The 18,425-nt window shown below is 41.0% G+C and overlaps 1 protein-coding gene across 1 annotated transcript; it reads right to left on the minus strand.

Moving 5' to 3' along the window:
* Positions 1-388: 388 nt before the first annotated feature.
* Positions 389-15,416, minus strand: MTPAP (mitochondrial poly(A) polymerase). Its single transcript, XM_071560004.1, is given in 10 exon segments — positions 389-2,018; positions 2,021-2,333; positions 4,022-4,095; positions 4,195-4,287; positions 5,494-5,720; positions 7,459-7,670; positions 11,427-11,651; positions 11,971-12,204; positions 12,757-12,929; positions 15,271-15,416. Coding segments are annotated over 10 exon segments (1,731 nt in total). The 5' UTR covers positions 15,404-15,416; the 3' UTR covers positions 389-1,971.
* Between the last annotated feature and the right edge of the window lie 3,009 nt (positions 15,417-18,425).

Raw genomic sequence — 18,425 nt, forward strand, 5'->3', positions numbered from 1 at the left:
ACACTGCCACAGTTCTGCTGCATGCTTCTCTCCCTGGTAATCCATTTTCTTGTTATTGTACCCTTACCCATTTGGTTTGTCTAGAAAAAAGAAAACTCACAAATTCTTGAATACTGCCCTAATCTTCAAAAAGCTTCAAAGTCTATTGCTAGGAAAACAGCAGAAAATTAACCTCTAGGTCCTGTAAAGATTAAGGTAGCAACGGGCTCCTCACAGCATCTGTGCCAAGCTTGCTATCAAATGCTTTGTGTTAGCACCAATAAAAAGTAACAATAAACTTCATACCAGCCTCCAAATACCAGGATTTAGGTAGAAAACTGTTTCAAATTCAAGGCTCCATCTTGAAGAAGTTAATATAAGAATCAATTTCAATGACCTAGATAATGACTATGTTAGTCATTATTCCAGAAAACATTTATTAATCAGAAACAAGCCATATTTTTAAACTCTGAATAAACTAATAAGTAATTTATCTTAAGGTCTAACCCTTTAGTCTGTCAGCTGCTGGAAAGTACTTTTCCTTGCCCAGTTTGTACAAGTACTTTGGAAATATGCATTACGGCCTACAGTATTTCCAACGAATAATGTATGAGGGAAAAGACTTCACACCACATAATTAGAAGGAAAGTCTACACAAAATAATACACGACTGCAACATGAAATAATATATTGAAATTGAAACAGTAATCATAAAGATTGATGTTGTAGATATATGATAATCTGAATACAGTAATTTATCTCCAGGCACAGGTTAGCCTATTCTGTTAGGAATAAAGACAACAGTCTGTGGAGTTATCACTGTTGCCATTTAGTTTTAATGCATGAGTGGTTCTCAAACTGGACAGGTGAAATACTCCCAAATATACTTGTGTTGTCTGATATTTGCCTGCTGCCCATTTCCCTTTTTGATTTCCTTCCTTCTCTCCCCTTTCCTCTGAAAACACATTTTTTTGGTGGCAGATGGACAGAGGCAGAGCACTCAATGTTTTAAGTCAGTGAAAAGCATTGACTCTGCAGGCCCAACTGATCTGGAAGGGGGACAGGGACAGTCACCGTTCTGCTGAGTATCTGAAAATGAAGGTAAGACCGGGAACAGGACTCCAGCGTGATACACAATTCTCCATGGATCTCTGCATGGGACAGATCCTTCTGCAGGAAGGCTTTGGTCTCACCTGATAGGCAGCAACTTTGAGGAGAGTGAAGCAAGAAGGGCATACAAGAGCACCTCCCTGAACCTGAAATACAAGTTTAAAGTGAAGCTGAAGGCAAAATGAGAAACATTATACAAATGTGGGTGGGGACCAGTCCTATGGGTACAGAAAACAAAGGAGAGCAGACTAAAGAAATTTGAAATCAGGTGATAAACAAAAGAACAAAACCATTTTTCCAAAGAAAAACACTTGCATGACCCTTGGAGAGCAATGCTTTATGAAAGTGCAAGTCCTACTATCTAATTCCATTCTCTTTATTTTGTCTTGGCACTATCTACATGAATGGAAAACAATTGCAAAAATAGCTGCATGCACCTTGGTTTTACTGGTTACCAGAACATGAATGGATTGGAAGCAATGGTTCCAACACATTCATCTTCTTTCAAACTGTGGTTTCACCGAAAGGTGGTTGTTTCTTGACCTTTTACTTAGCATACATTTGTAGGTTAGCCAACAGAATTACTGAAGGCTCTTTCCCATCCTGCTCCTTGATGTCAGTCTTTTTTTTAAGAGTGCTCAACTAAAGTTTACGTCCAAAATATACCTATAAAACTTGCATTTGAATAACCTTCACTTATAAAGCAGATGGAAAAGTGAAGAGCAAGGAGTAGAAAAATGTAAAGAAAGAAAGCAGAACTGTACAAAAAGCAGCACAATGAAAAACAGAAATCGTTTGACTCTCCATTCCCCACAACAGGAATATTAAAAGTTAATGGTCTTCGGACTGCATGTCACATCAGTTCCTAAAACAGAGTATTAGCTACTGTGTTTCTGCACTGAAAGTCATTTTCCCACTGCTTTTTGTTGACTGTTTGCATTATTTAACTTTAAAGAGTCCAAAAGGCTTCTGATTGTTTCACTTCCTATTCCTTTCATCCTATTCTTCATCTTGCTTGAATTACGTTTTCCAAATGGTATCAGCAGTGCTGCGAGTCCCCAAGGTTCTTTACTGATTATTCGCTGAGTTTTATCTTCCTTCTGTAAAATCCAGGCACTTTCTCTGGCCATAGCTATAAATTTCTCCAGCTGTGGCTGATTAACATTCTTGCTGATATTAAGGTCTTGTTCAAAGGGATTCCAGATATAAAGAGGAGACGACTCAGGTTTATTTACTTCCTTTCCCTGCAGACAGTATAAAGAAAAAGCAGAAGTTGCATATGTCCACTATAGGCTGAGCAAATAACTAATCACTTGAGTTATTACATGAGCATTAAAAGTGTTTTGACTTACTAGAGAACTTTTTGCAAAACACACAGTCGTTATTAATCAAGTTAATTTTCCTGTCAACCTGACTTCATGACTCCTGTTCTCTGAGTCCTCTTAGTGGTGGTTTTCCTTGCCACATTCAGCTTAGATTTCCTTCAAGGCAAAGAACACACAACTACAGCATAAACTGTCTTTTTGGCCATTCTCCCATTTGCTTTTTAACAGACCTCAGACCTCACCCATTGCAACCTCCTACTTCTATCTCCATTTGTGTATGGGCAGCAGAAGTGTGTCATACTAACCTGCATAGCCCAGTTTGATAAACTACTGCAAGCACTTAAACTGTTCAAACCATTCATCCCATGGTGTTTAGAGAGCTCACAGAGCTGGTATAACTAAAGATTACTGCCTTGGCCAAAATTCCTCCCAGTTTGGTCTGTCCTTTAAGCAGAGAGCTTTTCAGGCCATGGTCCACTTTTGGGCACTTGGTATTGTACAACGCATGTAGCTGACAACTGTGTAGTTTGCTATTTAAATGCATTTCCATATCAAGTGCTTATCAGTGCTACTTAGCTGACATATTCTGTATTCCAGGACCTCTTCAAGCCTTCCACCACAAGCTCTAGCAGCAACCCCCCAGCTACTACTGGTCCAGGAAGTGTCTATGTACGTGTTACATACTCGTGGTCCCAGGACCAAGAGGACTGACTAGTTAAACAGAAGAACATCAGCAGCACAGAAATTTTCCCTGACTAGCTCAGACTTCAGACTTGTGGGTTTGCTTCTCTTTTTAAGGCTTAGTGGTAAACAGTTGTTCTCCACCTTAATCAACCTGCACCACTAAAAAGAGCTCTTATGCCAGTGATCCAGAGTGCCCAAAGAGGAAACATAAATGAGTGTCTGCACAGCACCATGGAACTGAAACCCCTATCCTGTAAGCAGCCCAGCAGGAACAGGTGCGAGTTACAGTAGTTATGTTTTCACATATTTCTATTTGACGCATATGCACACACACAGATCAATACACAGGATGACAAATATATAAAGCAAACTGAAGTGATAGCACAGAATGATCATGCTGTCCTGCTTACTGAGCTGTATGTACAGTTACTGTAGGCTGATACAAACTGCAGTGGAAAACTCAAGTGCAAAAAGCACATTCAGAACTCAGTTGGAAGTTTAATGCAGACTCTAATTGGATCTGGACTCCCAATTTCAAATGCAAAGCCTGTTGGCATACAAGGTTTGTCACAGTCTTTTGCTATGACATACGTCATGACATTTTAAAAGTTTTCCTCTCACAGAAGCAAAATAGCTTTGACTTTTTCAAACTGCCGCTTTTGTTAAAGCTTTCAACTAAAATTATACAGGCTTAACATCAGTTTGTGCTTTCCAACATATCCAATGACACTGTAAATGTTCTTAATGGTACTGTAAGTTATTAGGCTCTGAGAGGAAAACATTGTTCCTTCACAGAAAGAACAGTTTCTGGATAACTGCACTTTTGATATACAATTAAAAATTACAGAAATTGTTGTTTAGCATAAGCAGTTTATTAAGTGGCAGACAGAGAGATTCATGATGAGCAGTTAAAATTCATTTACCTTTCGAAGATTTAAGGAATTCCTTCTGAAATCAAAGTTTCCAAAATATTCAAAAAACTCACCCAACAATACATCTAAGGGGAAGAAAAACAAGGGCCATGAGTAACACTGAGGAAAAGTTTATTTTCAATATAACATGCTCATTAAAAAAAATACAATGAAGGTTTACCTACCAAGTGTTTCTGTATTTTTTGTAGGTTTAATCTTCCTTAAATCACTAACAAATGAGCAATCAAATCCTCCAATTATATGCTTGTCTTTTGCATCTGAAAAAAATTATGGGCATATTTTGAAGTAATATAAAATTAAAGGCCATTGTATTTAATAAAATTCAGATAACTGACATGATGCAAACAATGAACACTACGATATTACATAAATCAAATTACGAGTTCACAAGTGAACTTTCAAGATTCAATTTAAGTGGTAAAAGATTTAAAAGAAAAAAGTCTACAGACAGGCAAAGAAGAATCATGAGCAAATGGCATATTTTCAAAAGCCTTCAGGAATAAGGTAAATGACATATTTGTATCTCTAAAATTACTTCTTTTAAGTAACAAATCTGGTATCTCTGCATACAGGGCTGTATTATACACTAAAGAGCACAACTCTCTGAGGTTAATACCTACATTTCACAAAACAGTTTTAAAAAAATCAGACCCAGTGTTTACTGTCTTTTTCTGAAAAACTTCAGAGAATTAGGAATATTCTGGTAAAATCTCAGAACAAGTGTTTTATGTAGAAAAAATATACAGAAGTCTGATGCAAATGTTTAAAATTATTTTTAAGCAACTGAATACAGACCTTTTTCTCCACTGAAAGCACTCAAAGCTTCCAAGGAAGCATGTAAGTAAGCAGAAGGCATGAATGAGGAATTCAGAACCTGAGGGGTCATTCTCCATGCTTTCATAAGATTCACTGAAGATAATAAACCCTGAAAACTGTGTATGAGACAGCCCGAACAGCTTGTTTGCAGAGATATAACAATTATTTGCAGATGGTTTGAACAATCTCAAGGATATTACAAATTGTGAGAAGATACACTCTTTCTTTTAAAAATTTGTATCTATAAAACAGTACACACCATATTAATCTGCACAAACTCCTTTAACTGCACAGACATTCAAAACCCTACAAGTCTACTAAAAAAACAAAATACAAAGTAAAAAAAAATTCAGCATAGGGGCACTGAACAAATAAATCAATTTTAATTATCTAAGGCACAGAGTAAGTCTAACACCTCTAAACAGAATTTAGTATTGTACTGAAAATACATTAATTTTGACTTTAAAAATGCATTACTTTCACAAAAAATACATGTAAAGCTTGTGTATTCACTCAAATTTAAGGCACACAAAAATCCATTAGTATCTGAGAGCATGAAGAAACTGCTTGGCTTATTTCTCACTTCGGAGAAAATAAATGTGAAATAAACAATAAACTGTGATAAACAAAAAACCAGCCATCCTTACCTGCCAATCCTTTAAGCTGGTCTAGTGTTGGAATGATAGGGGGTGATCTCCCTTGCAGAAAAAACATGACCATCATGGTCAGAGAGAAATTTGTAATCCAGGTACCAGGAGCACTGTTTGTAAGTCCATGAACTCGGGCCCAGCATCGTATCGTGAACACCAGCGCTCGTACACGGGAGTCCAGACAGCCGTAGATATACAGGAGTTCTGAACTTCTTATGGCAATACTGAAGAAGAAATGAAAAGTGAAAGACATGCAAATGATGACGGAATTGTGAAGTATCAGATGAAGTGTCTGCTGTTCATTGTAAGAGAAGGGGGCATCCATTAAAAAAAAGAGTAACTTTTAGGTATTTTAGAAAATAGAAACAAGAGTCATAGAATCTCAGAATGGTTTGGATTGGAATGCATAAAATTGTCCAGGATGAAATATCTAGTAGTTTTCCACAGTACAAAAACACAGTTTTAGGTAAATAATAATATTGCATTTGCACTGTTTTCTGTTTCCTTGTTCTACATCACAGTGGGAGAAAAAAACCCACAAAAACAAAAGCCCACCATCAAGTATTCAGGAGTCAAGCTATGAAGAATCAAGGTGAAAAAACATAACTTAGTCACAATTGCCTTTGAATTCCATCCTAATATATAATAAAATACAACTAAAACTTCTTTTACAACTTTCCTCTAAAGAGTAATGAAACGGTGCACTGAAAAATACACTAAATGCAGAGACCCAACAAAATCTGCAAACCAAGTCAATTTTGTAATTTGCAAATGATTACTCTTTGGTCCTGCTATAACAAACCAATTAATCTGGAAGGACAAAGTTTTCAGATGGATCAGGTTTTGATCTACTTCATCACATAGTTATACAAATATTAATGTAGTGCACAAACAGGAGGGCAAGAAAAAGCAGGAAAGGGATAGAAGCATGGTGTGAATAAAACTTATTTTGGTCCAGTTTTAGCCAGAAGTGCTCACTGAACCACAGATGCAGTAGATTTTACTCCAAAACTTGGACTGAATTCTTCTAAAAATTCAGCATGGCACTGAGTGCCATGATCTAATAAATGGACTGGAGTTGGACCAAGGGTTGGACTTGATGATCTCGGAGGTCTTTTCCAACCCAATCGATTCTATGATTCTGGGGATGTTTACTAGGTCAAGATTTTGTAACACCCAGACTTCTGAAATTTCCACTGTGAGGTGCTTCAAGGTGTCCAGAGAGGTTTGTTATTACTCCGAATGATAGATAAGACACTCAGTCCCAACCAGCCAAACCATGAGCGGTGAATTACAAGGAAGCTTGCACAGAAGCGGATCCTGACTTTCCCTACGGCTGCACATAGACAAGCAATGCAATTGCACGAGGTTTGCTCAGCGGTGCCGCAGCAGCTCTGCCCGTTCCGGCACCGCGCGGGGATGGCTCGCGGTGTTCGCGCGCCGGGAGCGCCATTGTCGGGCAGCGCGCGCCCCCTGGCGGCAGCGCCGCGGGCTCCGCTCCCGAGCCGGGCTGCACCGAGGCATTCCAGGGATCTTCCCAGGAATCAGGGGGATACAGGCCCTCAGGAAGAAGAAATGGGCACCGAAATAACTAGAAGCCAAATCACTAAAAATTGACACTCTGGAGCTGCTTAATCTGAAAAGCAGTCACCCATATTACCGAAGGTAATGAACACTGACTGCCTTCTTCCAATTCTTTACAAGCCAACTTTACTGTACAGACTTGTTTTCAAGTGTTCAGTTTCAGCTAGAAATATTTCCTATGCTAGAGAAAGATAACTTAAGCACACCATAACCTGAGCTCTAGAAGTTAAAAACCACCCTTTTTTATTTCCAGAGCCAACATTTACATTTGTTAAGAACACAGAAATGAGCAGACTTAAACGGGGGGGTCCTTACAGGTCTCCAGAACATTTTATGTACTTTGGAATTCTTTCTAAACGTTTTAAAACCAGGTCTCACCTGTTGCTCACTGACAGATCACACTGGAATCCTGTCGGTTGATGGGAAAATTTCACCAGAGGGCAGCGAGCATTGAGTATCTTCTGCACACTCACACATCCAGGACCAAAATTATCAAGGCAATCACCAATCACAGAAAGAATCCTCTGAGTTGCTAATCTTTCAGATGGTAATCTTTTCATCTGAAACTCCATTTCAAAGGGACCTTTTTTCTAATAGAGAATTTCAAAAGCAATCTGTTAGCTCTGGAATAAAAGAGACATTCAAAAGTCTCTTCTGAAAGACTACAATTTGAAAAACAGTTTGTACAACTAGAGATTGAAAGTCAAGAGTTATTCAAAGCAATCCACAGAACTTAAAACAGGTAAAAACATACTGCTCTCTCTTTTATGTTCTTTTTTGGTGATTCAATTTTGCCAGGTTAATAGTGACCAACTTACTGTAAAGTTACTTGTTCAAATGAAGGGATAATACTACTATGTCTCACTATTGGCCAAAACAAGTAATTCTGGAATTCCCAAGCGAGTATATATGCTCCAAATGCAAAAGAGGAACATACAATTAAAGAGGGGTGAAACACAACCAGACTACTGTTAATTTCAAACCACCGGTAATTCCATTTCAAACCTTCAATGAACAATGAGTTATTGGTGAATCAACTAGCAGGGCAAAGGAAAATGTCTTTTTCATTTACAAAAGTAAAAAAATTTAGTATGAAAATTACTTGATCCTTAAAAATTAAGATAAGCTTCTGTAGACTTAAAATAATCACATCACATACAGTTTTTCTGACTAAAATGTTGTGAAGATAGATTCTAACAACATCAGAAATTAATTATCCTGCAGGTCTTTGTAGCTTGATTTGCCGTATTTGTAGTTTTAACCTCAATAAAATAACTTCATACTTATGAAATATCTGTTATCTTTATAGTCTCTGTGTTTTTAAGCCTCAGATAATTTTGCTTGCTAATCCAATACTTGACACTGACTTATTCTCCCCCCTAGGGACATGTCGTGGGTGAATTCATACTATACAAACAGCATTACACTGACCTAACCCATCAGCTGAGACACGGAGGTTACTTTTCTTCTCACCAGACTAGTGCAAAGAAAGTATGCACTCACAGACAGGTGAAACAATTCTTAAGTTACGGACCTTGCAACCTTTCCCATAAACTCACTTTAGGTGCTAAATTTCTGAGTTGCTTTGGCAATCACCAAGGTGACCGTTCCTGCTTCCCTCCTGCCAACAGCTCTCCAGTCAGCAGCATGCCAGGACAAAGGTCCCTAATCCCCTCTGGCTGTGTAGCTGCATGCTACAGTAGGGCTGGCTCAAAGTGAAAGGAGCCTGTAACTATTCAACATTTAGGTAGGTAACAGGAAAGAAAAAGATGGGGACTTGGCTGACATGTAGGTGGGCTGGTGTTCAGGTATTTATGTTTGTGACAAAAACCACAACGGGCCTTTCCAGGCAGCAGATCAGTACCTTTCAAAAGCTGCACAAAGACTTTTTGTAATGATAAGGCAGATAATCTTAATAATTGATAGAACCTTCATATACAGCTTTGGTGCTAACTGGTGGGGGAGGTATGAAGTACTGACACACACTGCCTGTGGTTCTTCCCCTACTCCTGTCAGGTTGCCTAAAACATAAATATAGGTAAACTATTACTTTCGGGTAAATTGATATAGTAACTTAAGCTAGAAGTGTAACTGTTTTAACCAAAACTGCTACTGTAAAAATATCACAGAGCCCTGTTTTAAGTCATTCACTGATCTCCCAAACTGCTCACTTGTTAAAAATGCCATATCTATGGTCAAACACTGTATTGACAATCCACTCTTGGTAAAGAACATTCCCACTTTTGCCTCCTTTTTGATTTATAGTTAGCAATCGGGTTGCTGTTAGGCTCAAGTAAAGTTATTTCATGTAAATAGGTGCTGAAATGCCTGATCCTTCTCCACTGCTGGCACCCCCTGAAAGGCTGCAAAAGTTAAGAAATCAGAAGATACCTTTTCCACTGTTGCTATATAGCCTGGTAACTAAAGCTACCTCCCCTTTGTCTCCCCTTAGTAATAAGTCTCTCAATCATTCACAAGTAATCACAGCTGTAAAACCCATTCATCATCAAGTAACTCTCAATTTCACAATAGAATTTCTATCTCTACAAAGGATAAATATCAAAGAAAACAGCTACTTAACAAACATACTTTGAAAATAGACATTTTATACTTGAAAGGTATCCCATAAAATTTAAGAGGCAACTTTACTGTTCAAATGTAATGGGTTCCTAGATTTTATTACTTAACACACACACTGATCCTGCTCTTCAGCTGACTTACATGCTTTCATTGTGGCTTATCACTGCAGTAATACTGAAAACATCTAAGTCTGAAGGGCTATTTCTCTCAAAGTAACATATATAGCAATATACTAATTGTATAGAAAAGCTGAGTACATTTTCAATCTTTAAATGCTTAAGCCCATTGTCTTTTGAGGAAAACAGAGCTAGTTTTTCCCAAACTATCTGTCACTACACAAATATAAAGCAAACCACCTAATTCACTTAATTACTCATTCAGAATCTGTGAATAATCCCCAACTTCTCCACTGGGCATTTCTGATCCAATTCACCCTTCTTCCTATCCTGATTCTCATCTCTCTCCTCCCTATTTCATTCTCCAATCTGAAAGGATACTTAGACCATCCACAGTCAAAAAACAGCAGCAAGAGGTATGATCCTTCCAAAAATGCCTGATCTAGTCCTTTCCCATTCTTTATGCCTGCATGCACAAGGCCTGAGACACAACATACTCTAAACAACCATTACAATTTGAAGCTGCCCAAATTACCAAGGAACTAAACATGTGAACTTGGGTCTATAGTGCAGATTTCCAAATCACAATATGGGTAAAGACATGATTCAGATGAAATTTAGTATGTGCACTGAAAAAGGCAGGACTGTTAACTGCATATTGCTTACTGTTGGTCTTGTAACTCGTCTTGTAACTCTCAGCTTCTTGAGGTAGTGGTGGAAATTCTGTACTTTGGTCAACAAATTCAAGTGACTGTATTTCAATTTCAAGCTTCTACACTCAATTAGTAATCCCCTCTTGTCTTGATGCTTACTGTTGTATTATCAATGAGGAATTCAAATTATTATGAGGTACCTTATAGAAAGTCTGACAACTGAAAGCATCTGCATTATTGATCTGTCTCAGTTCCTGGTTGCTGCTGGGTCCTGATCCCCAAAGCATCTACAGTTCACATATAACAGCTTATCCTCAAGCTTCTTCACAATGAAAATCAGGTGCTGTTAACATGGTAATTTTCTCTGAACAGACAACACAAATATGAACATCTGTATCACCTGTAACTATTCACTAGTTCTATCCCAGGTCCTAAGCTTTCATACCTCCACACACTCTTACTGTGTGTATATAATATCAGTATGAAATCCAGTAAGTTAACTGGAGCATGAAAGTCAACTCTTTAAGCTAAAGAAAAGAACCTGACAACCCTCTCAAAATGCACATGAACACACATGCACAAACTTACCATGTTTTAGAAAATTCAGGACCTTAAAAATCAAAGCCAAGCTTTAACAGAGCATGGATATGAGGCCCTGCAGCTCCAGCAAAGAAAACGCAACAGTAGAATGAGAAAGTCTGACTGTGCTGACTCAGTTCTGGAGGATGAGGGTTTTTGCATAGTGAAATTCACCCTAACAGTACAAAGTTTATATAAACACCAAATAATTTTCTTTCTATTGCAAAGATCTCTTTCATGTCACATCCAGCTTTTGAAAGTCTTCAAATCCAAATATTCAAATTAACTTGTTCACAGTCTATATAAAATATGAACTCATGTAAAACCTGAATATAAATAAACTGATTCCTGTGTGTGAAACAGCAAATACCCTGCTCTGTTGAAAAAATCAAACTCAAGATGGACAGCATAATCTTACCATTTTTGTGGCATGCTCCTGTGTATCATGGAAGTCCAGAAACATGTCCAAATCACATCCCAATTTGCCAAAGGTGTTGACCGAAGACCCAAATGGCTTTACTGTGCTGTCTGGAAAATACGCACGTGCGAAATCCCGAACCAAAGAACAGGCTAGAAATCGGAGCTTGATGTTTTCTTCTGTAAGCTGATACTCGTTCAGTAGAATGTACATCTGACTGCTTATCTAGTCCAGAAAATAAACACTGTAAACATACAATAACTAACCTTCTATCTGTTAACAGGTATTTTCATCCACTTAATATCACTGCAATTAGAAGATTATTTTTTAAAATTTGAAAAAGGTTTTTTTCACACAGAAAAATTATTCTCACAATTAAAATTACTAATTTATTTGTTGGAGAAATATTCACATAAAATTCTAAGGTGGGTTACTTTTCTATAATAGAAATAAATTGCTTTATAAGTTTTCACATGACCACTTGCAAATCTGAAACGAAGACGGTTCTTTTTGAATTGAGAGAGATATAGAAACCTCTACTTACACTGTCTGCAAGACAAAGCTTTTGAATAAGGTCGTTCACTGGAATGTGACACTGAGGAGAGAGGTGAAGTGGTGTCTCTTCAGCAGGTTGACTCACTGGGTTTTTCAGTGTGAAAGTAAAAAGTCTTGATTTAAATGGGACAACATGATGGTCTGCAGCATTTGGGATTCCAACAGCATCCTGCAATGAGGCTATACTGCTCTTTTCTGAAAACTCTACCAAAGCGTTGATGCCCTAAAACATTAAGAATGGAATACAGGGTTAGATAAATCCATACAAGCCCTGAACTTACTGTACTGGTATTATTCAGATGTTCCTGGAAGTACTGAGACAGATTAATATGCCAGCCCTGAAGCTGACTACTAGATTCTGTATCTCACATGTTTTAGATACTTTTTCACAAGAGGTTAAAAATATTTAAGATGTGCCATTCTTGGCAGTAAGCACTAAACATAAAAGTTCTGAAATCTATTTATCTTCACAACTGAAATGCTCGAGAAACACATAAAAAATAGTTACCTTTATTGTTTGAACAAAGAACAGTGCTATGTGAATTTCAAAGATTTACTTCAAAACAAGTTGCTGACTATCCCTTAGAGGTGTTGCTTAGCTGACTTCTGAATAAAAATCTGCTGCTTAGCAACTTGTAAACATTAGCACACATAAAAACTGATTTAAAATACTAATTATATATAATTTGCTTAACTTGCATATATGAGAGCATGACAAAATGCTGGTATTTCTTTCTATTAAAGTCTATTTTAGTTTACATTGTTAATTACTTACACGATTTTCAAAAAAGAAATGACTCTTAATATTTCCATGACTGGATAAATACTGCAATAGATTTTTTTCGCTAAGTCTTGATGGACACTTAATTAAAACAGTTCGTTCAGCTTGATCGAGTCGATCTGTTTGGACCTCAGTGAATGTCTTCTTTCTAGTACTGACTTCTGCATCTGTGAGAAGAAATGAGCATCAAAGTTATTCTATATAAACAGAAAGATGTAAAACTGATTTTAGTACACTTAATCTCTTCCTCTGGATTAAACAACTGAGCAAAGGTTTGTCCTGGCTTTCCAAGATGGTGACAGTAAAAGAGAAAACAATGAAGAATGAATAAAAGACTGAAATATAAGTGTATTTCTGTTACAAATGCATACATTTGTAATACCAAGGAGTAGGAAATGTAAGAATAAATACTGACTTCCCTTGATGCCACAGGAAGCTTGACAATACAAGGAATCTTTGTTCTTTAATTTGTTATTCACCATCAAAAAACTTACGACACATATAAGAGCCTGAAACTGCCTGCAAGGCTATGAGGCAGACCTTTGGCAAGCTGCACTAAAAAGAGAATCTCTCTCTGCTGCCACAAAACCAGCACTTTCACCTTCAGAACAATTCAACACTTGCTATTTTTACAATTTGGCACCTTCCTTTATGGTAAACTCCTACTCAGAATTTTCATTTAATAATACACTTTGATCTACTCCACTACAATAAACCCACAGATCAGTTGTATCTCACCGCATTGCTGGCAATCTGAACTCTTGCTGACAGCCTACAGAATTCACATGGAATCGAGACATTCTGAACATTCAGAAATATGGAAACTTTCTCCTTCATTGCATACAGGCAAAGGGGCCCATGTCCCAAATCTGAAATTATAATCACTTCCCTGCGTAACTCTCCAACTCATCTACTGACCACACCACGTCAGCAGAGTCTATGAAGCTGCTACTATTAACACTGTCATTCAGACTGGGAAGCATTCCTTGACCACTGCTATCTGCCCCAGGAAGATTCAACAGAGAACTCTTTATTCTATGCTTTTGATATTGACAAACCCACAGGATATTGTGGTCTCATAAAAATCTTAACTATCATGTAATGATACTTATTAGTATTACTTTATTTTTTAAAAATCTTTTCTTTTGCAAGTTTACTGAGCTCACAGAGCCATGTAAATAATCACCAATCAATAGCTCAGTTTTATATGCCATTTTTCATCAGAAGGCCAGTGAAACACTTTATGAAGGTGACAAATACCCTAGTTTCCATAGGAGCAGACAAGGGTGAACTGACCAAGATGCAGAAAACACAAGTCCCATGAATTAGTTGCTTGATCAGGAGGTGAAACTAGATCTTCTCACTCGCAAAGCTCTCTGAATGGCTATGTGATTCTTGCCTGTACATGGTTAATTGCTATAGCAGGTGTGCTCTGACATCTTCTGGCTCTGCTGTCCTTTGCACAGTCTGAGCATGGCACAGATTCGGATGTTCACATACAAATGGTGGTTGTACGCATTTCAAATGATTTCACAGACTATTCTGAGTCGGAAGAGACCCATTTTGCCTTCTCCCTCTGATCCATGAAACACTTCCAGTTAGTGCTAGAGTTTCATCAATACTTTAAAGAGGTATACTCCAGCATGCTGCTAGAATGATGTTAGCCTCATGCTCCACATGGTGCTCTCTGCATGTTGATGCTAATACAAGCATTCACAGAGTCATGCAGCAAACCAGGTGAGACTAATGATCCAAGTTATGCAGCAAAACAAGAACGATTAACTTCAATCTGGAATTGTTTCTTAATCCACTTTGCTGCATATCTGTCAGTATAAGGCTATGAACAGCAAAAGACTTCTTGCCTTTGACAAACTGTGATAATACTGCCTGATCATCTCCTCTCTTCAAGAAACACTTGCTGCCTCACATTTTCCAAGCTGTGAAACATGAACATAAGCACAGGCTCAGGCTCCCGACCGCATGCACTGTTACAGCACAGCAGTGGTCACTTCTCAGTAGTTCTTGGTTTGCGTCAAAGACACAGTGTCAGTCATGCGTTTCCAATGCCTTTTTGAGGGGTCTCTCAGGATAACCCTGTCATCTGATTTACACCTAGCTGAGGTAAATTAACACACTCTAGCACTGATAGTGAACTCTGGTCCCGCGGGCTGCACCTGGGAAGGCACAGCCCGACCTCGCCGCCGCTGGGACGAGCCTGGCCGGGCTGCCTGGGCCCTACGGAGCTCCTCGTGCCGGGGATGCCGGCGCTGCCCCGGGGCCTGTCCCGGGGCCAGGCGGCACGGGCAGGACAAGGAGGGCCAGGAAGGGCAGACGGGACAGACAGAACACGAGGGACAGGCGGGACAAGAGCCACAGGCGCCATAGGCGGGACAGGAGGCACAGGCGGGACAGGAGGCACAGGAGGCCGCTCCGGTCCCCACGCGGCCAGGCAGCGCCCGCCGTGCCCGGCCCCACAGGGCACCGAGGCCCGCGACGAGCCCTCCCTACCTTCCGCGGGCTCCTCGGCAGCCGGCTGCGCGGCGGCGGCGCCAGAGGGGCCGAGCCGGGCGTGCCCGCGGCCGGGGAGGCAGAGGCGGCCCCGCAGCAGCCACAGCGCCGGCCCGCCCGCGCGCAGCGCCATGGCCGGCACGGCCGCGCCTCTCTGCGCAGGCGCTCCGCTCCACGGCGGCCGGCGTGGCTCAGCCCGGCGCGGTCGGGCAGCGCTGGCGCTGCTACCTGTGGCGGGCAGGGTTGTGGCGCACTTTCCGCCCGCTCCGTTCAGCCCCAGCGTGTAGGGAGCTCCCTGCTGCGGGCAGAGCGAACAAACTGAGCTGTCAGCAGTGCCCTGGCGGCCAGGAGGGCTAACCGTGACCTGGGGGGCATCACACACAGCATCGCCAGCCGGGCTAAGGAGGGGATTGTCCTGCTCTGCTCTGCACTGGGGCGGCCTCACCTTGAATATTGTGTGCAGTTGTGGGCACCACAAGAAAGATATTAAGCTCTTAGAGAGCGTCCAAAGGAGAGCAATGAAGATGGTGAAGGACCTTGAGGGGAAGTCATATGAGGAGCAGCTGAGAGCACTTGGTCTCTTCAGCCTGGAGGAGACAGGGGAGAACTCATTGCAGTTACAGCTTCCTCAGGAGGGGAGGCGAGGGGCAGGCACTGGTCTCTAACAGTGACAGGACCTGAGGGAGTGGCATGAGCTTGTGTCAGGAGAAAATTTAGGTTGGACATTAGGAAAATGTTCTTCACCCAGAAGGTGGCTGGGCACTGGAAGAGGCTCCCCAGGGAAGTGGTCACAGCACCAAGCCTGACAGAGTTCAAGAAGTGTGTAGGCTCTCAGGCACATGGTGTGATTGTTGAGGTGTCCTGTTAAGGGCCTTGCTGAACCTTGTGTGTCCCTTTCAGCTCAGGATATTCTGTGATTTCGTGAGCTTCCCAGGCCAGGCCTTAGGCCTGAGCTGTGGGCAGCTGCCTGCCCTGTGCAAGGAAGCACCACGAGCCTAGGCCAGGCTCAGCTTGCATGAGCCCCACCAGCCAAGGGCAGGAGGGTGAGGGTGGGCATGGGTGTGAACCAGAAGGGTCCAGTGGCCAAGGTGATGGGGGCCTGATATAGGTTTGGGCAGACTGGTTATTCAAAAAGAGAGAGTAAACCATTTGACCTGTATAAGGAATAGCGTGGCCAGCAGGACTAGGGAAGTGATTCTGCTCCAGTACTTGGCACTGGTGAGGCCACACCTCAAGTACTGTGTCCGGTTCTAGGCCCCTCAATTCAAAAAGGACATTTTGGTGCTGGAGGATGTCCAGAGAAGGACAAGGAAGCTGGTGACAGGCAGGACTGGAGCACAGGTCCAATGAGGCATGAGGAGTGGCTGAGGGAAGTTGGGGGTGTTTAGCCTGAAGAGGAGGCTCAGGGATGACCTTATCCCTCTCTACAACCACCTGAAAGGAGGTTGTAGCCAGGTTGTGGATTGGCCTCTTCTCCCAGGCAACAAGCAACAGGATGAGAGTACATAGTGTTAAGGGCCAGAGGAGGTTCAGGTTGGACATTAGGAGAAATTTCTTCACCAAAAGGGTGATTAGACATTGGAACAGGCTGCCTGGGGAGGGCGTGAAGTCACTGTCCCTGGAGGTGTTTAAGGAAAGACTGGACGTGACACTTGGTGTTCAGTCATAGGTTGGACTGCATGATCTAAGAGGTCTTTTCCAACTTAATTGATTCTATGTTTCTGTTTGTCTAGTCTCATACCAGGGCACGTTCTGTGGGATCAAAAATGCAGTTGTTGGGGCAGAGAGTTGCAGGGCACCCAGCAAGTAGTCACTGGCCTGCAGCAATGTTCCCCAGGGATGGACTGAAGAAAACTTCATTTTCTGTAGTATTTAAAAACGGTCATTTATGTAAAACTTGTGGCACATCTGTAGTGTATGTTAGGGACTCTGTCGCTACTTTGTGTGTCAGTAGGTCTTCACTGCAGAGCCCTTACATACTCTTGGTAGCCTCCTTGTAATTCAGGGTCTGTAAATAATTGCTGTGACCTCATTATCTTGGATTTGTATTCCAGGATGATCATTAAGACAGAGTAGATTGCTTTTAAAATACAGCATTTCAGTTTATGTCCCATGTATGCATACCATGGAGCAGAAACTTGCATTTCCTCCATCTTTCTGTGGCGAGTTTCCTCTGGAATCCTGTGACCTGTCCTGTCTAAATTCATTGATGTGGAGAGAGAAACTCCTCCTCTTTACCCCTTTGAAGTTGGTCTAAAAAAAGAAAATGGTTTCCTTAAAATGAATTGTGGGTTTGGGAAAACTAATAGCACAAGCAAGTTCCTAAAAGAGGATACCTCAAGTACCCAGGCCTGAGAGCTGCTGTGCATTAAGGATGTTACTCAGCCTCCTTAACCTTCCACTTTCAAGGTGCTGCCAAATCCACCCTTTCCTGGCCCTGGCCTCTCCTATGACCTAGCTTCTTCTTCAGTGCCCTTAACTGTCTTTCTCTCGTCTTTCTTAAGTAATCTTCAGCTTTCTTGCCTTTTTTTTAAGAGGCAATTTTTAGCGAGTGCACTGGGGAGTGCAATTGAACAAGGTCAAACTCAATGAAGAAGACACATTTTTTTTATGGCGGCTTGCTAATATATTTATAATCTGTATAGTCTGGAGAAGATACCATTCGTGAGTACAGGTTAACCCTGCTAGCAGTGTTCCACATGCTGTTGTAGTTTTGAATGCTAATGTAAATTCTCTCCCTCCCACTACAGAACAAAGGAATAATCCAACCACTTTGAATTCCGAGTTGATGACCTGAGTTAACACCTGTGGGTGGGGAGAAGTTTTTCTTTTGTTGTTCCGTGTGTGCTGGTTTGACTTTGAGTTTTTCTTTTGGGCAGCTGCAGAAAAGGAGCCACTGCTTGCTGGCGAGCTCTCTTTTTAGCTGGCTCAGCTCCTTGCTTTTCCTCCTCCATCTCTGGGCACCCTGAGCTTCAGAGAGAGAAGAGAGGAGAGACACAGCTGCTTCAGGACACTGCAGACCTTTTTTCCCTCTTCCTTGGGACCGATTTGGACTGCAAGGAGATTCCTGGGAATTATCACCATTTCCTCCACTCCAAGCTTTTCCTTCTTCGTTTGGAACAGAGGACAAGGAGAGAGAGAGTCCACGTGAGTTC

This window comes from Pithys albifrons, chromosome 7 (assembly GCF_047495875.1).
Source record: "Pithys albifrons albifrons isolate INPA30051 chromosome 7, PitAlb_v1, whole genome shotgun sequence".
Lineage (NCBI taxonomy): Eukaryota > Metazoa > Chordata > Aves > Passeriformes > Thamnophilidae > Pithys > Pithys albifrons.